The sequence below is a fragment of the Phytophthora ramorum genome (assembly GCF_020800215.1).
Source record: "Phytophthora ramorum isolate Pr-102 chromosome Unknown Phyram_PR-102_s0003, whole genome shotgun sequence".
NCBI classification, from domain to species: domain Eukaryota; phylum Oomycota; class Peronosporomycetes; order Peronosporales; family Peronosporaceae; genus Phytophthora; species Phytophthora ramorum.
The window spans coordinates 496608-518977 of record NW_027150649.1 but is presented as its reverse complement, the minus strand read 5'-3'; the positions used below and the strand labels follow the sequence as shown (position 1 = coordinate 518977).

General features: G+C 55.6%; 9 protein-coding genes across 9 annotated transcripts; 6 read left to right on the top strand and 3 right to left on the bottom strand.

The window, feature by feature from the left end:
- Positions 1-2432: 2432 nt before the first annotated feature.
- On the top strand, positions 2433-3095 carry KRP23_3316 (uncharacterized protein; the record flags this gene model as incomplete). Its single annotated transcript, XM_067888152.1, has 4 exons — positions 2433-2481; positions 2562-2745; positions 2816-2943; positions 3013-3095. The coding sequence occupies 4 exons, from the start codon at positions 2433-2435 to the stop codon at positions 3093-3095; spliced, it is 444 nt and encodes a 147-aa protein (XP_067747420.1).
- A 2519-nt stretch (positions 3096-5614) lies between these two features.
- KRP23_3315 (Proteasome subunit beta type-5) lies at positions 5615-6487 on the top strand (the record flags this gene model as incomplete). The annotated part of the gene is made up of 1 exon (XM_067888151.1): positions 5615-6487. One exon carries the CDS (start codon positions 5615-5617, stop codon positions 6485-6487), a length of 873 nt encoding a protein of 290 aa, XP_067747419.1.
- Positions 6488-6754: 267 nt separating this feature from the next.
- Positions 6755-8933, bottom strand: KRP23_3314 (Polyadenylate-binding protein-interacting protein 7; the record flags this gene model as incomplete). The annotated part of the gene is made up of 5 exons (XM_067888150.1): positions 6755-7145; positions 7223-7851; positions 7968-8159; positions 8286-8690; positions 8757-8933. The coding sequence occupies 5 exons, from the start codon at positions 8931-8933 to the stop codon at positions 6755-6757; spliced, it is 1794 nt and encodes a 597-aa protein (XP_067747418.1).
- A 1051-nt stretch (positions 8934-9984) lies between these two features.
- Positions 9985-11697, top strand: KRP23_3313 (Beta-glucosidase 32; the record flags this gene model as incomplete). Its single annotated transcript, XM_067888148.1, has 1 exon — positions 9985-11697. The coding sequence occupies one exon, from the start codon at positions 9985-9987 to the stop codon at positions 11695-11697; it is 1713 nt and encodes a 570-aa protein (XP_067747417.1).
- A 693-nt stretch (positions 11698-12390) lies between these two features.
- KRP23_3312 (Beta-glucosidase 27) lies at positions 12391-14109 on the top strand (the record flags this gene model as incomplete). Its single annotated transcript, XM_067888147.1, has 1 exon — positions 12391-14109. One exon carries the CDS (start codon positions 12391-12393, stop codon positions 14107-14109), a length of 1719 nt encoding a protein of 572 aa, XP_067747416.1.
- A 298-nt stretch (positions 14110-14407) lies between these two features.
- On the top strand, positions 14408-16135 carry KRP23_3311 (Beta-glucosidase 32; the record flags this gene model as incomplete). The annotated part of the gene is made up of 1 exon (XM_067888146.1): positions 14408-16135. The coding sequence occupies one exon, from the start codon at positions 14408-14410 to the stop codon at positions 16133-16135; it is 1728 nt and encodes a 575-aa protein (XP_067747415.1).
- A 316-nt stretch (positions 16136-16451) lies between these two features.
- KRP23_3310 (uncharacterized protein) lies at positions 16452-17045 on the bottom strand (the record flags this gene model as incomplete). The annotated part of the gene is made up of 1 exon (XM_067888145.1): positions 16452-17045. The coding sequence occupies one exon, from the start codon at positions 17043-17045 to the stop codon at positions 16452-16454; it is 594 nt and encodes a 197-aa protein (XP_067747414.1).
- A 313-nt stretch (positions 17046-17358) lies between these two features.
- KRP23_3309 (Beta-glucosidase 32) lies at positions 17359-19071 on the bottom strand (the record flags this gene model as incomplete). Its single annotated transcript, XM_067888144.1, has 1 exon — positions 17359-19071. The coding sequence occupies one exon, from the start codon at positions 19069-19071 to the stop codon at positions 17359-17361; it is 1713 nt and encodes a 570-aa protein (XP_067747413.1).
- Positions 19072-19559: 488 nt separating this feature from the next.
- Positions 19560-21302, top strand: KRP23_3308 (Beta-glucosidase 25; the record flags this gene model as incomplete). Its single annotated transcript, XM_067888143.1, has 1 exon — positions 19560-21302. One exon carries the CDS (start codon positions 19560-19562, stop codon positions 21300-21302), a length of 1743 nt encoding a protein of 580 aa, XP_067747412.1.
- Between the last annotated feature and the right edge of the window lie 1068 nt (positions 21303-22370).

Below are 22370 nucleotides of genomic sequence, written 5' to 3'. Positions count from 1 at the left end.
ACTCGTTCCACGATGGTTCCCACACCCATGATGGCCGCCTTGTTGCCGTCGGCCACCGAAAGTTCGCCCTCGTTTCGCTCAATCAAATGGGCGAACTTGGCCTTGTCGTTGCAGATGTGGTGCGTTGCGCCGCTGTCGACCGCCCACATGCCGAGCATATCCTTGCCCGTCGAAATGCCACACTCCAGTGAGACCGCGAACGCCACTCGATCATAGCCGTAGCCGTAGTCGTAGCTGGCGTCGTCGTTCCTCCACTGGGCATTGTTGGCCCCGCGTCCACGGCCATTGCCATTGCCGCCGCGTCTTGGGCCCCGATTCTCGTCCTTCTGCTTGGTCCAGCACTTGTCAACCGTGTGCCCCAATTTCCCGCAGTACGTGCACTGGCGAGACTCTCGGTCGGTGTTGAACGCCTTGGCCGCGTCCTCCGTCTTCACCGTCGCCGTCTTCTCGCCTTGCCGCTTGATGTGCTCATTCGTCAGCACCTTCACGACGTCTTGCGATCGCAGCTCAGCGCTGCTCATCTCCAAGTTCAGCACGACGTTCTCGTAGCTCTTGGGGAGACTGCGCAACAGGCAGATCGCCACGTCCTCGTCCTCCATCTTGGCGCCGATGCTGCTGAGCTTGGCGCTGATGTTGAGGACCTCGTTGCAGTGATGCAACACGTTCCCGCCTTCCGACATCTCCATGCTGAAGAGTTGGCGCTTCAGGTAGATGCGACCAGCCTTCTGCGAACCACCGTACAGCGTCTTCAGGCGCGTCCACGCAACCCACGCTTCCTCGCAGTCGTCGACCACATGGTGGTAGTCCGCGTCCATGTGGAGCAACATCAGTCCGAACGCGATGTTGCTCGACTTGACGTACTCGTCCTTGGGCCGCGAGTCCGTGAAGCTCGGCGTCGTCTCTCGGTTCACGACATGCCACACCGACTTGGTCAGGAACACGCCACGCATGTAGCGGTTCCACGTCGCGTAGTTGTCTCCGTTGAACTTGTCGATGGAGACCTTGGTGGAGGCGTCGTGGGCAGAGGACATGGTGCTTGGGCTCATAACCTGATGGAAGGTATGGATCTTGGACACCGTGAAGCTTGACGGAGCGGAGGGAGGGCAGCACTCTGGGCGAGACCGGAGCGGAGACTGGAAACCACTTGAGGGGTAGAACGAAGATTCGAAAGTGATTGATTGAGGTCTTTAGCTCGCTAGCCTTCTCGCTACTCTAGACCTACTGGATACACACTACTTGATTCTTTACTGGATACTGAGTTACTTCAGCCAATGAGAGAGCGCCACGTCGAAGCCCATCTTGTACCTACAATCTTGTACCCACAGGTGGCGTAATCGACAGTGGCGTAATCCTTGGTGGCGTAATCGGCGTGGGTTCGGATTGGACCGGTTCGGGTTAACCGGTTCACGGTCAACAACCGATACCAAACCGGTAACCCTCAATATATTTCACTATCATGCGAACCATACATTTTGTTAAAGGATGTTTATTGGTCAAAGTCAGATCAAAATTTGTGCAGTCAACATGTACCTCTGTGCCCAGTAACTATGAGCTCTCTTTAGCGCCAACAATGTTCATGGTTGAGACGGGAAGGAAGCACGAGATCGTCTCGTACTTCCTCTTTTACTTCTGACCAAGCAACACCCGTCCTCCTGTCAGCCATGTATCGCACTCCTTAATCGACCGACCTGTCCGTCTCGACCAAGATCCAGATCGTCTTCTTCCTGTCTGAGCTGGCGATTCGTGGCAAGCTGCCGTCGGGCGTCATCACGTCAGTGACCTTGTTAGGAACTCAGCCAGCTGGTGACGCCGAACGCACTATTGTGTGATCCTAGAAGGGGCACAAGCTGTAGTCCTTAACGGACAAACGCGAAGATAGTACGTGTGCCTGACTTGCACCTGAGTTGCAGTCCAGATCTGCGTCATCACGTAGAGGCAGTAGAGTATAGCCAACATGACAGGGCAACAAAATGGAGTGCCATAGAGGCGAGCAGGAGAATCTCTATGACATTAATTTGTTGGATCAGCCAGTACTATGATTTTCCGTAAGCTATACTGTTAATCACTTTCCTTTTCTCCTGCTGGGCCTCAGATCAAGCTTCGCTTCAACTCTACATCGCTACTTCCTCTGCTGGGCGATCTTTCCAATAACGTTGAAGTTCGGTGTTCATCGCAACACTGTGGCCAAGGTGTAGCAGCACCAATCCACTCCGCTTCCGAGCCAACGGAACAAATCTGGGCGTCCAAGAGACTACAGTGATGGTGAGCTGGTGATCGCTGTCGAATCAGCCCCCATAGAGGATCGTACGACATTTCGCGGTCTAACGGAGGCCACATGGATCCCGCACACCACTCTATCTAGGTACTTGGCCAAGAGGATTGCGATAAAGCGCGTCACAGTTGTGCCAAAGCCACTGCTAACTCCCGAGCACATGTCTGCTCAGCGTGCGTTCACCAAGTCCTTCGTAAAGCTTGTCCCACGTACGTACTGATATTACCTTTCGAAGTTTATGATGTCGTTTGTACCAATATTATAAATATCATGACGTATTGTTATATAGGAGCTCAAGGCTACGTGTTTGAGCGCATGCACGACGTGATCCACGTAGACGAAAATTGGTTTTACGTCCACTGCAACCGGACTACGTACTATCAGTCGGTTAATGAGACTGTCCCGCTCCGAACGACGAAGAACAAGCGCCACATGACAAAGGTCATGCTTCTCATGGCAATGGTCAGGACACGGTACGACCCTCACACAAAAAGCACTTTGATGGGAAGGTCGGCCTGTGGTCTGTGGTCAAGACTACGGCAGTTTTCTCCACAACTCCAAAAACCGCCCTGCGGACACATCGATTACGTTACCCATCGAAATGACGAAGTCGGTGTACGAGCGAATGCTCGTTGAGGACGTCATACCGGCGATCAAGGCGTGCTGGCGAGGTTTGTGCTATTTTGTAATTATTTTTAATGATAGGGCAATTTTGCTAACAACTGAAATTCTTATACCAGGGGAGAGGCAAGTGATTTTCCAAGAGGACAACGCATCGCCGCACGGATCAGCTGCGAGGACGTCAGTGCTGGAAAGCTGCTAGCAAGGACGGCTGGAGCATTACATTCGCTAACCAGCCACCTCGTTCGCCCGACTTCAATGTGCTTAATATCGGCCTCTTCAATTCGCTGCAGTCGTTGCAGTACAAAAAGCGTACACATAGCATCAATGATCAAATAGGTGCAGTTAAGAAGGCTTACGATGAGTTGGATCCCACCACGACCAACAAGTGTTTTTTTACACTGCAGAGTGTGATGGAGGCTTCATTGCTTGTCGGCAGTGGGGCAGCTACGGACAACAACATACTAAGCCGGCAGACTAAAAAAGCCGGTATTAATCAAATGCACAGACAGGTCTCTATATAAAATAAAATCCTTTTTGGTGGATGGCGTTAAATCTGTCGCCCGACCAACTAAAGCCGAGAAGCACTTCCTAAATGGCGCCAAAGCAAAAGCGTTATACGATCAAGGAGATGCATGAGGGTGCATTGCTTGTCACCCAAGTCGGCGTTGATGAGGCAGCGCGGCAGCTTCAGAGGCCTCGCGGCAAGGTTTTTGGGTGGTGGCGGCAGACTGACCAGCTGCTCGCTTTTCGCGGTAACGCGAGGTCGCCAACGCTCAAGGGTCAGGGACGCAAGGAAATCTTTCCTAGTGTCCCAGCCCTCGTTACGTATATGAAGGACACACGCAGAGACGAAAAGGTATTTTGCAGCGACAACATGCCAAGTGGTGCTTCTATAGTTGAGTTTATACTGATTTTTGCGGTACTTTATTTCGTTTAGGCTCTTCAACGCGTTCAATGATCGACGTCATGTGGATGCAGGAGCCCCAGTGGTGTGCACACTACATGGAAGAGCACAAGTGCCCGGGGCAGTCACTTGGGCGAATGTGTCAGCGTATTTGCAAGCGGTAACATCTTTTTATGTTGGAAAAATATTATGTTTTAGCAATTGTTTTATTAACATGTCGATATTTTAGCTACGACTTTTCGGCTCAGAAACCCCAACATGCCAAAATGTCGACCGAAGAGCTGTTACGAAAGCGTGCTGAGTTCTGTATTGAATTTTGGGACAAGTACTGTTCATGGTGTCCGACACAGATTTATAATATGGTTATCAATTTTGATATGCCGCCGGCGCGATTTTGGGCAATCAAAGGCCGCGAAGACCCTGCACGAATTGTCAAGATGACGAAGCACAGCGGAAGGATGACCGCATGTCTTACGATTCGTGGTGACAGTGCATTTAATATGTTTTTATTGCTGTTGAAACTGATATTTATAATTCTAACTAATTGTTTTAGTGTTTTTAAAGGAAAAAAACTTCCGATTATCTTCATCATCAGAGGGAAGCTCGATGGCGACATCGACCGCGACGAACTGCCTCATTACCCGCCTGAGCACTACTACACCGTACAGGATAAGGGGTGGATGGATGCAGTTGGCTGGAGATTTTATGTAGGAAAACTTTTAAAACACGAAGTCGATGGACCCTCTGCCCTCCTCCTCGATAATTTTGACTCCCATGTTTCTGAGGAGGGTCAACGTGTCGTTGGCGATAAGACACATGCTACAGTGGTCCCCTTTCCGCCCAATACGACGACTGTTTGTCAACCACAGGACGTCGGCGTGATGGATCCCCTAAAGGCAAAAAGTCGTTCAAATTTCGTGGCATTGCTGAGGGAACTGCCAAAGAGAAGCGCCTCCCTGCAATTAAGTCCACCATTGCTGCTTGGGAAGAGTTATCGGAAACAACTGTTATTCGTAACTTTTGAAAGCAGTTCCTAAGTATCCTGAAGTAATGGTCTGATTAAAGTTTTTTTAAAAAAAACATGGATATTTTCTTGTTTTTTTCCCACAAAGAGTAGTGTTATCGTCCAATCAAAACCCTGCCGTGTTTTATTGTCGGTTTCGACAGTGAAGCGATTACTATAGAAGATACCATTCAGTCATACCGGCTTTGTATGTCGTTGTCTGTATACAATTCCCTATTTGCGCAAGAATGTTCAAGCGCGAGCAGACACCCTACAAAAAATAACCTTGCCTTGCTCAAAAGAGGCATACAACGCATAATATGAATAGGATTTGTCTAATTCAAAGGTATTTAGCTCCTAAATCTTAGCTTAATTATGTCAACAATGTTATTGATCAATATTTAGCCGTTAGTTGTCCATTCCACCAATCAGTGTCAAATTGCAGGATTGTTTACTTCGCTGTGCGGCAACGGATCGACCAGTGGAGGATAGGTTGCCCGACATTTTGCTTTCCGAGCCAAACGAACGCTCAAATGCTCAAATGACCGCTCAAAATATTTTATTTGGCAGTACCACCGTCCACTCACCACCTAGCCCTCATTGGGTCAGCTGTCCAATCGCGAGCCGTCTAGCAGATACAATTCGCACTTTAGATATCACAAAAGTTACAATTTAAAATGTCCAATACAACATTCCTCCGACAAAATTCCCTTTTGCAAAAAAGTTCGATAAAGATTTCCATTGCAAAATTCCCAATGCAAAATTGCTCCCCTCGAGATCGGAGAGATCTTCTTCGTCAATTTAAAGAAGAATGAGCGCCCCCACCGTGAACCTCAAGTTCCTGCGCGCAGGCAGCCGCGGCGCCTCCGTCAATTACGGCGGCGCCATGCCCAACATGCACATGGCGTCCACGGACGACCTGCGCGTGACCCCCAGCGCGCCCGATGCGCTCTCCGCGGGCTTCCTGCTGCCGCCCGTGGCCGACCCGGCTGCCTACTCGCGCGAGCACTTCAAAGTCAAGTACACGGAGGACAACGAGCAGTCGCTGCAGTTCGCCAAGGGCACCACGACGCTGGCCTTCATCTACGACGGGGGCATCGTCGTGGCCGTGGACTCCCGCTCCACCATGGGCCCGTTCATCGCGTCCCAGCAGGTCAAGAAGGTGAACCCCATCAACGACTACATCCTGGCCACGCTGGCCGGCGGCGCCGCCGACTGTCAGTTCTGGCAGCGCAATCTGGCCGTGCAGTGCCGCATGTACGAGCTGCGCAACCGCCACCGCATCTCGGTGCGCGCGGCCTCCAAGCTCATCGCCAACACGTGCAACTACTACAAGCGCTACGGCATGTCGCTCGGCATGATGATGATGGGCTATGACAACGGCGAGCCCGTGCTCTACTACGTGGACGACGAGGGCTCCCGCATCCCGGCCAGCAAGACCGTGCCCAAGTTCAGCGTGGGCTCGGGCTCCACGTACGCCTACGGTGTGCTGGACACCAACTGGCGCTGGGACCTCTCGGACGACGAGGCTGTGGAGCTCGGCAAGCGCGCCATCTACCATGCCACGCACCGCGACGCCTACAGTGGCGGCTTCTGCAACGTGTTCCTCTTCAAGCCCGAAGGATTCAAACACGTCGTGCACCAGGACGTCAAGGAGATGCACGACTACGAACGCGGCTACTAAGTGCACGAGAGACAAATGGCCGGTTGACTTGACTGCTGCTTGGCTGTCAGAGACAAGAGCTTAATAGTAGACGCGGTAATACACGGCAAAAGGAGCTGGGTGACTGCAGTTTGTAAAGGCCTCCGATCCACCACTGTATTTCCTTCCCATTAGTCCTCCTCGATATCGTCACCACGTGAATGATCAAGACGCCGCTATCCCTTCCAGTAAGTTGCACACAAAACGCTGTCACTCATGTTTTCTGCTTTGCTCGATTGACACACTTGATTACCACCGCAAGTCTACGAGCAGCATCCCCACAAAGCCTGCGCCGTCCGCCACGGGTGTGTACTGGTAGCCCTCGCCACCCAGGAAACGCTCGACCGCCGGCAGCAGTCGCGCGTTGCCGTCGGGGCCTTTCGAATGGTGTCCTGAGCCTGTGACCAGGTAAATGCTGTCCACGCCCTCATCGGCCAGCTTGGGCAGCATCTGTGTGAGGAACTCGACCGCTTCGGCTACGTGCAGCCCGTGCAGATCCATCATTCGGTCCATGTACAGTTGGCTGGGCGGGTTGCGCGACTCGAAGATTTCCGATGCCGCTAGGAAGTGGAAGTTCTTCATCTTGGCATTGTAGTCGTGTCCTTGTTTTGACAGTCCTTTAGCCAGCGCCTTGTTACCACTGTACACACAAAATAAACGTTCACCAGTGAGGCCACCGCTGACTCGCTCCCCAGTCTACTATGCAGCGCCTCGTACTTGCGATATGCCTGAGTGGCCCCCATGAAACACTTATTCCGAGCACACGCCATCTCGTAGGCCTGCTCGCGCAGCTCCAGATACTGTGTTGACACGCTGTCGCCTGTGGAAACCCACTTAGTCCCGATGCTGTCGCTGCTTCCTGCCTTGTGATACAGCGGGCGGTGCAGAGGAGGCGGAGGTGGCAATCGTCGCGACGGGTCCATTCCATAGCCTACAGCACCCATAGGAGGATGAATCGCAGCAGGCGTCGGTTGCAACGCTACTGCCCGCGCAAAGTTCATGCTCAGATTTGCCACAGCTTCATCCGTCGACAGGTACGAATTAGTGGTCACTGCTGTCAATGAAGGGCCATCGTTTCCTTGCGGTAGCGGTGGCGGAGCTGGCACTGGCGCTGGTACTCTTGACGTGGCGCTCTGGAGAGACGGAAACATATCCTCGGCTTGAATGTCCAGCGGCGCGCTGTCCTGGTCCATCTCGTCTTCGCTGTCGTAATCACGCTGCCCCAGCGTGTTATCGTCCATCGAGTAGTATTCACAGAAGTCGTGCGCAAAAACGCAGTGGTCCGCTTGCAAGCACGTGCCCCGCAGCCAAAAGCGGCACGTGATCTTGTCCGTGTCGTGCAGGAACTACAGCCACAGGCAAGTCAACGTGAGCCGCAACAAGAGACGAGTCGGAAGCCTGTGAGCGTCCACCAGTCTTCCGCCTCTTAGCCCAAGTCTCATCTTGCAAATGACAGACGCACCATGCAGTCCGCACGCCGACACTCCCCCTGCAAGTAGTGGCGGCACACTTGTCCGGGCCCCACCGACTCTCGCTCGATGGTCGCCTTGAGCACTGCGTGCGCCTTGTCCACATCCAGCCCCACGAGCCTCAGGAGGTCGCACAGGCGGCTCGGGTCAATGTCCGGGAACTTGAGTTGCAAATGGCTCACCAACTGCCGTACAGCACCACCAGAACGAACCGACACACAACAACACTTAGACTACTCGTCTCCAGCACTGTACCTACCCTGCAGTAAGGCGTCTCGGTCCCGACGAAAGCCAAGGCAGGTGCACTCTACCTCGAAGGCCACGGACCAGAAGAAGCTTTCTTCGTTCTGCATGGCTGCACTGTCCTGCTCTTCTTCGTCTTCCTCGGCAACCTCCTCCTCCGCTTCGTACACCTCGTTGCCCAGCAACTGAGGCGGGGACGGAGAAGAGGACGACGCTGTCAGGGACATCAGACCGCCCTCGGGGCTGCCCGTGGGGTGGAACTCGGGCACGACGGGGGACAGAAACTTGCGAGGGACGAACGTGGGCGCCGAGGCCTTGAGCTCCTCGTCCTGGTCCAGCATCTTGTTGATGTCGTCCTCGATCTGCTTGTCCCCGTGGCTCTGCACGGCCGCCAGGGCCATGGCCGCGTCCGTGAGCTGCGCGGGGCTGTCCGCGAGCTTGGCCAGCTCGTCCACGAACTCCTGCGCGCGTTCCTAAAATAGGGCAGCGGTCCCGCATTAGATACGCGATATAAGGGACCGTTCCGCAGTAGTAGGGACCTCGTCTTCCGGCGCCAGCCAGCCCATGAGCACTTGGTGGATGTTGAACTTGGCGTCCTCCACGTTGTCGTCGTCCCCGCCGTGCGACGGCAGCATGCCCACGATGTAGGGCGCGAACACGCCGTCCACACCCAGCGCCTCCAGCCGCGCCGTCGCCCACGCCTCCAGCAGCTGCATGTCCTCAAGAGACCGAGACAATGCGTTAGCCAGGTTAAGTACAATGGGATGGCCACATGGAGAACGCGGACGGACCTGTGTTATAGCATAGTGTATGCAGTATGGAAGGTAAACAAACTGGATCGAAAGAGTGCGGTAATTCCCACCGCTTCAACTGTCGCTGCGTTTGGCTGCTTTGTGTATTCGACGCTGTAGGAAGAGCTAGCATTAATGGTGGCGGGACGCGGGGTGCAGGCTACTCATATAGCTGCGCATATGCAAGGCGGACGCAATGCCAAGCCGCAAAAGCGGTTTTTGTAGCTTCGAGCCTTCACAGCTCGCATCTTTGAGTGCACCCTGGTCCAGTGCTCTGAACGATGATTGCCAGTCTTCCAACAGCGAGTGGGTAACTACTCTGCGTGCGAGGAGGCGGTAAATGGACCTGAACTCGTAACGTTAGTTTCCGCTTGGTCAACTTTTGTTTCTCACTTTGTCAACTATGAGCCGAATCTCCCAACTTTATGAGCCGAATCGGCTCAGCCGAAGCAGTCCGACTTGGCTCGCATTCCTCGTCCATCAGCCAAGTGGTTCCAGAAGGTGGTGACGGCCAAGCGTCTGGGTGTGGAGGGAGCATCAGCAACGGCGGCCACAACACCGGAGAGCACAGTCATCAGGTTGTTTGGTATCGTCGTGTTTGCCGCTGCTGCCTTCGCGACGGTAGTTATGCTGGAGTTCTTCGTTGTTCAACGCGTTTGGCTTCGTGGTCACGAGGAGGGTGCAGCAAGGGCGTCTGAAACTGGAGAGGAACCAACCGACGAGTTCAATGCGTAGTAAAGTCCCGTGCTGTTTCCCCCGATCACTTCGGATTAAAACGCTGTCGGCATTATTGGGCAAAACATCTGCCGTCATGTTTTCCGTGTGGATGAACTTCAGACGAGCTTCAAGCGCATCAAAGCTGCGTGGTCTCCTGTGGGCGATCTTCCTGCAACTTGGGCCCGTCAATTCTGTCATTCCGTTATTCGCCGGTTCGTGCGCACAAGTCTCCGCCTGATTTCGTGAACGGCCGTCGACCATGCGCTTCCTCCGCCAACTGCTACCAGTCGTCTCGGCGGCTCTCTTCGGCTCGTCGGTGTCGTCCGCCGCGGAGCCGCGCTGCTTCCCCGATACCTTCATGTTCGGCTCGGCCACCGCGTCGTACCAGGTGGAAGGCGCCGCCAAGGAGGGCGGCCGCACGCCCAGCATCTGGGATGACTTCTGTCGCGAGAAGCCCGGCATGAAGTGCGCCAACGTGGCCGACGACTTCTACCACCGCTACAAGGACGACGTGAAGCTCATGGTGGACACGGGCCTCGAGTCCTTCCGCTTCTCGGTCGCCTGGTCGCGCGCCATGAACTGGGACCCCGTCACGCGTCGCATGAAGCCCAACGCTGAGGGCATCGCCTGGTACCACAACGTCATCGACGAGATCAACGCCAACGGCATCACCCCCATCCTCACCATCTACCACTGGGACCTGCCCAGCGAGCTGCAGACGCAACTGGAGCCCAAGGGCTGGCTCAACCCGGAGATTGTCGACCACTACGTCGAGTACTCGACGCTGCTCTTCAACGAGTTCGGCAGCAAGGTGCAGCTCTGGACCACGTTCAACGAGCCGCTCTCGTTCGTCGGGGCCGGCTACGGCCTCGGCATGCACGCGCCCGGCTACTCCGGCTCGGACACGCAGGCGTACACGGTCTCGCGCAACGTGCTGCTGTCCCACGGCAAGGCCGTGCAGAAGTTCCGCGAGCTCAAAACGAGCAACGTGATCGGCGCCAAGGCTCGCATTGGTATCGTGCTCGTCTCCAACTGGTACTACCCCTTAGATGAAAGCAACCCTGCCGACGTTGCGGCGGCGAAGCGCGCGTTCGACTTCGACTTCGGCTGGTTCCTGAACCCCATCGTGAACGGCGACTACCCGGCCGTCATGCGCGAGCGTGCTGGTGACCGTCTGCCGACGTTCACGGAGGAGGAGTCGGCGATCATCAAGGGTTCGTATGACATCTTCATGATGAACCACTACGCCTCGCGCGCGATCACGGACTGCGACTCAAAGGCCTCCAACACGCCGTGCTCGGCGCTGCTGCCTGGTTATCCGGCGGACAAGGGCGTCGATGACAGCCACCTGATGCCTGGCACGCGCGCCGGCGTCCCGGACCGCTTCGGCAACAACTACTGCGAGATGTTCACGGGGTACCCGCCAGGATACTTGGACATGATACGTTACCTCCACTCGCAGGACACCACAGTGGACATTCTGCTGACCGAAAACGGATGGTGCGGCAACGACGAGGTCGACAACATGGACCAGCTCTGGTACTTCAAGGCCTTCGTGGAGCAGGTGTACAAGGCTGTCGTCGAAGAGAAGATCCCGGTGATCGGCTACACGGCCTGGTCGTTCCTGGACAACTACGAGTGGGGCTCGTACGGGCCGCGCTTCGGCATGTACTACGTCAACTTCACGGAGGAGACGGGTTCTCCCGACTTCTATGAGCCCAAGGCCACGGACCTGGCTCGCATCCCGCGACCGTCGGCCAAGTGGTTCAACAAGGTGGCCACAACCAAGTGCCTCGACGGCTGGAGCGAGATCGACGCCAAGGCCACAGCGACGTCGCACGATGGCAAGACGTCCATCTTCGGCATCGTATTCGGCTTCGTCGCGCTGGCTGCGGTGGTGATTGGTGTGGTTGTGGTGCTGGTGTACCGCCACCGACGCAGTGGCTACGAACCGCTCCTGTCACGCAACTAAGCCGCGTTCGACAAGGCTAGTGGTATGGTGGGCAGGCATTGCCTTCCGATAGCGTGATACTATGTTTTCATTAGCGATACACAAATATAAAGAGCTTTGGCCGCTTCATCGTCGTTGCTGTGTCAATGCTAGGGTGGATGGCCACCAGCTACGAAGAATCGCATGCATGCAGGTACTAAGTTGCCCGAAAACTCATCATAGCGATCATTGATCAGTGTAGGGGTATTGTAAAGTTCATCCACGCATCTGAGCAGTGCTTGCTTGGAACAATCATGCATCAGTACTGGAGCAGCACGCTTCCTACAACTCATTCACCATGCGGCATCCACCAATGCACGATGGCAGGGTTGGCTCTTACCGCAACGTTTGAGATTCCTCTTCAAACGTGTTCCCATTCCCGAGCCAGCAAGTGTGTGCATGTACTCGTACTTGTACATCCACCAAGACCATTATTTCGTGCTGCCATTTGTGCTGCTACATGTAGGTGTGTGGCTCGTTCTAGTCGCCACTTTCTCGAGCACCGGAATACGCAAAGTGAGACTTGCAAATCCCCCGCCAGTTTCAATCTTGAAGTTCATGCCACCATCAAATATGCGTGGCTGAAGCAGACGCGGCTTTGCCTCACGCTCTGTTGAGGTTGACATTCCTGAGTTTGCCCGATCCCCAACAAGCTGCTCCAGTGGCCACGTCAAAATGAAGTGGTCCATCGTCGGGTTCGTGGGCAGCGTGGCGGCTGCGATACTCGCAACGTCGGTGCCAGTCGGAGGTTCGTCGGAGCCGCGCTGCTTCCCCAAGGAGTTCATGTTCGGCACGGCCACCGCTGCTTACCAGGTCGAGGGTGCGTGGAACGAAGGTGGTCGCACCCCGAGCATTTGGGACGAGTTCTGTCGCGACCAGCCTGGCATGCTGTGTGCCAACGTCGCCGACGACTTCTACCACCGATACCCGGACGACCTGAACCTGATGCAGGACGTGGGTCTGCAGTCGCTCCGTTTCTCCATCTCGTGGTCGCGCGCGATGACCTGGGATCCAGAGACGCGGCACATGCGTCCGAACCCGGAAGGTATCGCCTTCTACCACGCGCTGATTGACGCGATGAACGCCAAGGGAATCGTGCCGATCCTGACGATCTACCACTGGGACTTGCCAGCCGCGTTGATGCACGAGCTCACGCCGAACGGCTGGCTGAGCCCCGAAATCGTGGACCACTACGTCGAGTACGCGACGCTCATGTTCCAGGAGTACGGACACAAGGTCGACTTCTGGACGACGTTCAACGAGCCGCTTGCATTTGTCGGCTACAGCTACGGAACGGGGATGTTTGCCCCGGGACACAAAGGCTCGCCCACCGAAGCGTACACCGTCTCGCGCAACGTTCTCGTTGCGCACGCGAAGGCTGTGCACAAGTTCCGCGAGCTCAAGTCGAACGACATGGTGGGGGCCAAGGCTCGCATCGGAATCGTGCTGGTGTCGGCGTACTTTTACCCGCTCGATGAAAACAACCCTGCCGACGTCGCTGCCGCCCAGCGCGCGCTGGACTTCGACTTCGGTTGGTTCCTCGAGCCGATCGTGACCGGAGACTACCCTGCCGTCATGCGCGAGCGTGCTGGGGATCGCTTGCCAACATTCACCGCGGAGGAGTCTGCGTTGCTCAAGGGCTCGTACGACATTTTCATGATGAATCACTACTACTCCAAGGCGGTGACGGACTGCGACTCGGAGACCTCCACGACACCGTGCTCATCGCTCACTGCTGGGTGGGAAGCCGACAAGGGCGTTGACGAAGACCACATGATGCCAGGAACGATGCAGCCTCGCCCAGACAAGTTCGGCAACAACTACTGCGGCCGCTACACGGGCTTCCCGCCTGGGTATCTCGACATGATGCGCTACCTTCACTCCCACGACCCGACCGTCGACATCTTGCTGACCGAGAACGGGTGGTGCGGTAACCAGGAGGTGGAGAACTGGGATCAGTTGACGTACTACAAGGCGTTCGTGGACCAGGTGTACAAGGCCGTCGTGGAGGAGAAGATCCCGGTCGTCGGCTACACAGCGTGGTCTTTCCTGGACAACTACGAGTGGGGCTCCTATGGCCCGCGCTTTGGGCTGTACTACGTGAATTTCACGGAGGAGACTGGTTCGCCTGACTACGAGAAGCCAAAGCCGACGGATCTGGAGCGTATCCCCCGCCCTGCAGCGAAGTGGTTCCACAAGGTGTCCACAACCAAGTGCCTTGACGGATGGGATGATCTCGAGGCTGTCGTTGACAGTTCGGTTGCTCGCTCAGCGGAGGACTTTGGGTTTTCGGTGGCTTTCATCGTTATTGCGGCAGTAGGTCTCACCGTCGTTGTGGTGACATTCAAGCGCCGTCTCGGGTACCAGCGTGTCCCTGCTTCTTCCTCAAACTAGACGGACGTACCAATCAGGGTCTGTGAACCATTGAGTTCCTGCAAATACGTATCATGCGAATAGCACGATTCTTGCTTTACAATCGCACCGCTTGCACTCTTTTGATCCATTATTATACGTTATGCAGCAACGTAGTGTACAGGCTCGGGAACCACGATGCATGTACAGTTGAAGCTTCGTCGTCGAAAACTTCAACCATATGCGAAAGCGTGCATCCACGGATCATTGATGGCACCCCGGGCTGTCCGATGCCTTCTGGTAGGGAACCTCACTTTCCAAGTTGCTGCATCCAGTCACCATGCGCATCTTGGAGCGAGGTCTTCGTCTGATCGGCGGTCTCACCGCGTTGCTGCTGTCAACCTCCTCTTCTTTCGTGGTCGCGGAATCTCGCTGCTTCCCGGATGAATTCATGTTTGGTTCAGCGACGGCGGCGTACCAAGTCGAAGGTGCGTGGAACGAGTCCGGCCGTACCCCGAGTATCTACGACGCGTACTGCCGCGAAACGCCAGGAATCGAGTGCGCGAATGTCGCCGACGACTTCTTCCACCGATACCGCGACGACATCAAGCTCATGGTTGAAACGGGTCTGCAGAGCTTCCGGTTCTCCACGTCTTGGTCGCGCGCCATGACCTGGGACCCGGAAACGCGTCGTATGCGTCCCAACCCACCGGGCCTCGCATTTTACCACTCGCTTATCGACGAGTTGAATGCGAACGGTCTCGCCCCGATCCTGACGCTGCACCACTACGACCTGCCGCTGGCCCTGCAAGACGAGCTCGACCCCCAGGCGTGGCTGAATCCCGACATCTCGAGTCACTTCGAGGACTACGCCACGCTCATGTTCCACGAGTTTGGCAGTAAAGTGAACTTTTGGACCACGTTCAATGAGCCACTCGGGCTGGTAGGCTACGCGTACGGCATGGGCTTCCCGAACATGCCCCCCGCGCGCAGGGGGTCTCCTACGGAAGCTTATGAAGTCTCTTATGGAGTGCTGATGTGCCATGCCAAAGCGGTGAAGAAGTTCCGGGAGTTGAGGGAGAGTGGTGTGGTCGCTGCAAGCGCTCGCATTAGCATCGTGCTGGTCTCCAGCTTCTTCTACCCGTTGGACCCTAGCAACCCTGCCGACATTGTTGCTGCTCAGCGGGCGATGGACTTCGACTTTGGTTGGTTCTTGCAGCCAATCCTCACGGGTGACTACCCTGCCATCATGCGCGAGATCGCAGGGGATCGTCTCCCTCGCTTTACGACCGAGGAATCGGCTCTGCTAAAGGGCTCGTACGACATGTTCCAAATGAACCACTACTCGTCTCAAGCGGTGACGGCCTGCGACTCGCCCACGTCGACAGTGGACTGCGCTACGCTTGCTCCAGGCTGGCAGGCGGACAAGGGTGTGGACGACTCGCACGCTATGCCAGGAACTCTGCGTCCTCGGTCCGACCGCGTCGGCAACAAGTACTGCTCCGCTTTATTCAATCCTTACCCTCCAGGTTATCTCAGTATGATCAAGTATCTGCACGCGAAGGACCCGACCGTCGATATCTTGCTGACGGAAAATGGCTGGTGCGGCGATGACGAGATCGAGAACATGGATCAGCTCCACTTCTTTGAGGCTTTCGTGGGGCAAGTGTACAAGGCTGTCGTGGAGGAGAAGATCCCGGTGATCGGATACACTGCGTGGTCGTTCATGGACAACTTCGAGTGGGGCTCGTACAAGCCTCGCTTTGGACTGTACTACGTGAACTGGACGAGCGAGACTGGATCGCCCGAATTCAACAACCCCAAGCCTACAGACTTGGCCCGCGTTCCTCGTCCATCGGCCAAGTGGTTCCACAAGGTCTCCACTACCAGGTGCCTGGACGACTCCAGCAGCACCACGCTTGCCGTCGACGAGCCGGCAAGCAGTATGACGGAGACGGTTGGAGCCCCGCTGGTCATGGTTGCTGTGGTGGCAGTAATTCTCCTGGTGGCTATCACGAAGAAGCGTCACCACAACTACGAACAAATTCCTCTCGTCTCGGGGAGTTGATTGGGGGACTGGTGCGCCGCGAAGAAGGGAGTTCGGTAGAACCTTACATCCTACGCTGCAGTTTATTGCTCGTTGTTATCAAAACAAGAAACAAAAAATATTTGAAGCTGTGCTGACAGACAAGGCTATGGCTTCAATAAATACCACTACGTTTGTCTCCGCGGTAGAATATGTAAACATACTCATTGCGTAAAGTGCAAACTTGTTTTCGGGCTCGTCCTAGCAGTTTGGTCGCTTGTTCACCAGAGCCTCGAGTCAAGTATTGAGTCAATATTGTAGTATGTCACGATAGATCGGCGAGCGAAATCCAGGTACATTACTCGAAAAAAGCATCGCACGCAAGCATCGAAGCACTTTTGCCGTGCAGCTTCTTCTTGTAGTGGGCCAGCTGCATCTCCACGTTCTGCTTCTCCTGGATCACAACCTGCAGCCTCCGCTCGAAGCTGTTGCAGGAGGCCTCAGCCGTGTCCGCCCTGCTCTGCATCTGCATGACCTTGGCCTTGGCCGCTGCAAGCTGCTTGGTGAGACTAGCCCTCTCCGCCTTGGTGGCCCGGTCGTACCTCTCCCAGCAGTCCTGTTTCCGATGTAGGTGGTTTTTGAGCGCCGCAACCTCGTGGGTCAGTGTCTGGTACCTGCTCGCGCCCCTAGCCTCGGCTTGTCTCTCGGTCTTGCGCTTAGACTCGGTCACCGACTGCAGCATCCAATGGGTCGGCTGCTGGTTGTTCGTGCACAGCTCCGCGGCCTCTCGCAGCACGTTTTGTTGCGAGAGCGCAGCCACCTGCTGCTTGCTCGTGCGCAGCTCCGCGCGCAGCTGGTTGTTGTACCGCGAGAGCGAGTCCACGTGCCGCTCCAGCGTGGCCACGCACTGCTCCAGCGCCTTTCGGCAGTACTCGTCGTTCTCCATGGCCATTTGAGTATGAAGATACTTTTCAAACTGAGAAAGAGCGCTAAATTCAAACGAACCTGTGGTAGCTGATATCATAAACCTGCGAGACCATTAATTTTGACAAGATGGCGCGGGTGTCGAAAAGATGATCAGACTGTGGCAAGTTTTTCAACTTCGCCGGTCACAGTCTTCCGTGGTGAATTGCCACGTTTTAGGCGAGGCTCATCATGGAACTCAGCATCAAGAACACGTCAAAGTTGTATTGTTTTACCAACCAACCCACAGGACTTTGTTCGGAGTTTCAACCTTGCATGACACTGATCTCGACCTACGCCGCTCAAAGCAATGGCGTGCCTTCGGTGGCTGCACCCTCTTCGTGGCCACGGAAGTGGCGCCAAATGCGTCGACCAACGAAGAACACCAGCACAACCACCGCCACGAAGGCAACCGCGCCAAATGCCACGATACCAACCAGCCAGCGCCACACGTGGTGACTGTGACCTGAGCTCTCCGGCGTTGTGGCCGTCGTTGCAGACGCTCCCTCCACGCCTAGACACTTCGTTGTCGCCACCTTCTGGAACCACTTGGCCGACGGACGAGGAACACGAGCCAAGTCGGAAGGGTTCGCCTCGTAAAAGCCGGGAGACCCGGAGTCGGACGTGTAGTTGACGTAGTAGAGACCGAAACGCGACTCGTAGGACCCCCACTCGTAGTTGTCGAGGAACGACCAGGCCGTGTATCCGATGACGGGGATGTTTTCCTCCGTGACAGCCTTGTGCACCTGCTCGAGGTATGCCTGGAAGTACCAAAGTTGGTCGGGGTTGTCGATCTCGTCGTCACCGCACCATCCGTTCTCGGTGAGGAGGATGTCGGCGGAGGTGTCATGCTTGTGGAGCCACTTGATGGTCTCGAGGTATCCTGGCGGGAACGCAGTGAAGGAAGCACAGTGCGAGTCTTTTTGGGCTTTCTTGCTGCGTTGCCTGGTACCAGGAACCGTTTGAGAGATATCAACCCCGCGGTCGCGCTCCCAGCCGACAGAAAGTTTGCTGCACTCAGTGTTCGAAGTAGTGGAGTCACAGTCGGTAGCCGCTCGAGTCGAGTAATGGTTCAACATGAAAAGGTCGTACGATCCCTTCAGGAGCTCTGTCTCCTCGGGTGTGAAACGTGGAAGGCGATCGCCCACAATCTCTCGCATGACAGGTGGGTAGTCTCCAGTAACAATCGGCGAGAGGAACCAGCCGACATCAAACTCCATCTTGCGGGCGGCTGCCTCCACGTCAGCAGGTTTCGACTCGTCCAACGGGTACGCGTAGTCGGCGTTGAGCACGATGGCAATTCGAGCTTTCTCATTGATAACGTTGGAGTTTTTCAGCTCACGGAACTGCTGAACTGCCTTCGCATGCGAGAGCAGCACGTTGTGTGTGACGGTGTAAACTTGAGTCGGTGAGCCGGTGAATCCTGGCGCCTCCCTACCAGTGGCGTAGCCGGCCGTCGAGAAGGACAGCGGCTCGTTGAACGTCGTCCAAAGGTTCACTTTGCTGCCATACTCATGGAAAACGAGCTCTGCGTACTCTGCAAAGTGCTGGACGATGTCCGAGTTGAGCCACCCTTGGGGGGACAGCTCAGTGTGCAGCTCCAGCGGCAAGTCCCAGTGGTACATGGTCAGAATGGGCTCAATGCCATTCGCGTTCAGCTCGTCGATCAGTGAGTGGTAGAAGGCGACACCCTCTCGATTCGGACGCATGCCGTGCAGCGCAGCGTCCCAGTTCATGACTCGAGACCACGAGATGGAGAATCGGAAGGACTGCAGCCCCATCTTCACCATCAACTGGATGTCGTCCTTGTAGCGATGGTAGAAGTCGTCAGCAACGTTGGCGCACTTGACGCCTGGTCGTTCGCGGCAGAACTGGTCCCAGATACTCGGCGTGCGGCCTCCCTCGTTCACGGCGCCTTCAACTTGGTAGGAGGCTGTGGCCGAACCGAAGAGGAAGTCGTCCGCGAAGCAGCGCGAGTCGGCAGCAAACGTCAATCTCGTCGTCGCCAGCAGCATTGCAGCCGCAGTCCCGACAAGCTGCAAGGCTCGATGCATGTTCAATTTTATCAGATACAGAATCGTTTCTCGTCACTGTCGTCGGAGCCAGGATTTATAGCAATGAAAGGCACGCGCTCGGGGTGCCAGACGCAACAATGATGAGTGGAGCGGAGCGCGTTGAAGTTCCCGGCACCTTCAAGTTGGCTAACGATGACAATACTGGCAGCTGCTTCGACGAAGGCGATCTGGTTCATGCGTGCGCGAAGTGGCGTACAATGTATATAAATGGACATGCTCCATGCTGTGGGGGGGGGGGGGGCATGTTGTGCGGCAGTCTTTCGAGCACATCAATCAACTCATTTCCACAGGTCTGATCTGGCAACTTCAAGTTCTCCCATACAATTACAAAGTTATTCCGTGTGATATGGCTACATGTATTTAATTCCACAGGTAGAGACGACTGCGTGCCACCGACACCATTGCCAGATTCGCCTCGCTTCGACGACATGCGTCTCGCTACTCGGCTCTTGCAGTTCGTCGGCTTTGCAGCTTCTGCTGCGCTTGTCTCGTCGGATTCGCGCTGCTTCCCGGAGGATTTCCTCTTTGGGTCCGCCACCGCGTCGTACCAAGTCGAAGGTGCCGTCAAGGAAGGCGGACGCACGCCCAGCATCTGGGACGAGTACTGCCGCACGCAACCAGGTCTCAAGTGTGCCAACGTGGCCGACGACTTCTACCATCGCTACCGAGATGACGTCAAGCTGATGGTGGAAACGGGGCTTCAGAGCTTCCGGTTCTCAGTCTCGTGGTCGCGCGTCATGAACTGGGACGCGGAGACGTCTTGCATGCGTCCGAACGCAGAGGGCATCGCGTTCTACCACTCACTCGTCGACGAGCTCAACTCGAAGGGTATCGAGCCCATTTTGACGATTTACCATTGGGACCTGCCCATTGAGCTGCACACGGAGCTGCGCGAAGAGGGCTGGCTCGACACGGAGATCATTGACCACTACGTCCAGTACGCGACGCTGCTGTTCAACGAGTTCGGCAACAAGGTGAACTACTGGACGACGTTCAACGAGCCTCTTTCGTTTACTGCAGGAGGCTATGCGTTGGGGATGGGGGCGCCGGGGTACACGGGATCGCTCACACAAGCATACACAGCGACGCACAACGTGCTGCTCTCACACGCTCAAGCGGTGAAGAAGTTCCGCGAGCTCAAGACCAATGATGTCATTGGGGACAAGGCTCGGATCGGTATCGTGTTGAACGCGGATTTCGCCTATCCTTTGGACGGCTCGGACCCTGCCGATGTGGAAGCTGCCTCGCGTAAGATGGAGTTCGATGTTGGCTGGTTCCTCGCCCCACTCGTTACTGGAGACTACCCGCCGATCATGCGCGAGATTGTTGGCGACAGACTACCGCAGTTTTACGGCGGCCAGTCGGAGCTCCTGAAGGGATCGTACGACCTTTTCATGTTGAATCACTACGCGTCTCGTCAGGTAACGAGCTGCGACTCGAAGGCTTCCAACAAGGACTGCGATACTCTGTCTCCAGGCTGGGAACAGGACCGTGGTATCGATGACAGCCACATTATTCCGGGTACCAGGCAACGCAGCAAGAAAGCCCAAAAAGACTCGCACTGTGCTTCCTTCACTGCGTTCCCGCCAGGATACCTCGAGACCATCAAGTGGCTCCACAAGCATGACACCTCCGCCGACATCCTCCTCACCGAGAACGGATGGTGCGGTGACGACGAGATCGACAACCCCGACCAACTTTGGTACTTCCAGGCATACCTCGAGCAGGTGCACAAGGCTGTCACGGAGGAAAACATCCCCGTCATCGGATACACGGCCTGGTCGTTCCTCGACAACTACGAGTGGGGGTCCTACGAGTCGCGTTTCGGTCTCTACTACGTCAACTACACGTCCGACTCCGGGTCTCCCGGCTTTTACGAGGCGAACCCTTCCGACTTGGCTCGTGTTCCTCGTCCGTCGGCCAAGTGGTTCCAGAAGGTGGCGACAACGAAGTGTCTAGGCGTGGAGGGAGCGTCTGCAACGACGGCCACAACGCCGGAGAGCTCAGGTCACAGTCACCACGTGTGGCGCTGGCTGGTTGGTATCGTGGCATTTGGCGCGGTTGCCTTCGTGGCGGTGGTTGTGCTGGTGTTCTTCGTTGGTCGACGCATTTGGCGCCACTTCCGTGGCCACGAAGAGGGTGCAGCCACCGAAGGCACGCCATTGCTTTGAGCGGCGTAGGTCGAGATCAGTGTCATGCAAGGTTGAAACTCCGAACAAAGTCCTGTGGGTTGGTTGGTAAAACAATACAACTTTGACGTGTTCTTGATGCTGAGTTCCATGATGAGCCTCGCCTAAAACGTGGCAATTCACCACGGAAGACTGTGACCGGCGAAGTTGAAAAACTTGCCACTGTCTCCTGATGTCGCTTCAGCAATCATCTTCGTCACCCCTGCTGCGCTGTTCTCGGGAGAAATCTGCCCTTTGTGCTCAGTCATGCGGGTATCCACATACCCGGGGCTCAAGGTGATTGCAATGATCTTGTCATTCTCCAGATCGTGCGCCAAGCTCGAGGTTACCATGTTTAGCGCTGCCTTGGACGCTCTGTATCCGTACAGGCCACCTATGTCGTTGAGTACGATGCTACCCATACGAGAGGAAACGTAAGCAACCGTGGCCGACCCACTATTGGCGACGGCGAGCCTCAAGTTCGGTAGGAACGCGCGTGTCATAAGAAACGGCCCAACGGCGTTGACTTCGAACTGCTGCATCATTTCGGCCTTGGTGGTTTTGTCAATCCCATCTCGCCCACCGATCCCGGCGTTGTTGACTAGCAGGTCAATTGGTTGATCTTCGAGCTGCTTAGCCGCGGCGATGATAGATTTCTCATCGCTTGTATCAATCCGAATGATTCTCTCCACTTTGAGCTGTCTGAGCTGCTCCGGAACATCGTGAATTTTTGTTAGAAGATCGCATCTCCCAAAACGTTCTGCTGCGTACCTCGGCGGCACTTTGCGGGTCGCGGGCAGCAGCGATGACTTTCCAGCCGTTGGCCACGTAGTGCTTGGTGAAGGCCAGCCCGATGCCGCGGTTACTTCCAGTGATGAGAACTGTCTTGCCACTCATCTTGCAAGCAGAATCGATCGTCTTGTGCTTGCTTGGACGCGTTTTGGAGAATGGTCAGCGGAGCGCGAGACTCGTCGTCGTGAACATGGTAACCATCGTGCTTACACTTGAACAATTACGCGCGATCGAAATGGCACTCCATGGTGTACGTGCCGGTTGATTCAATCATTATCC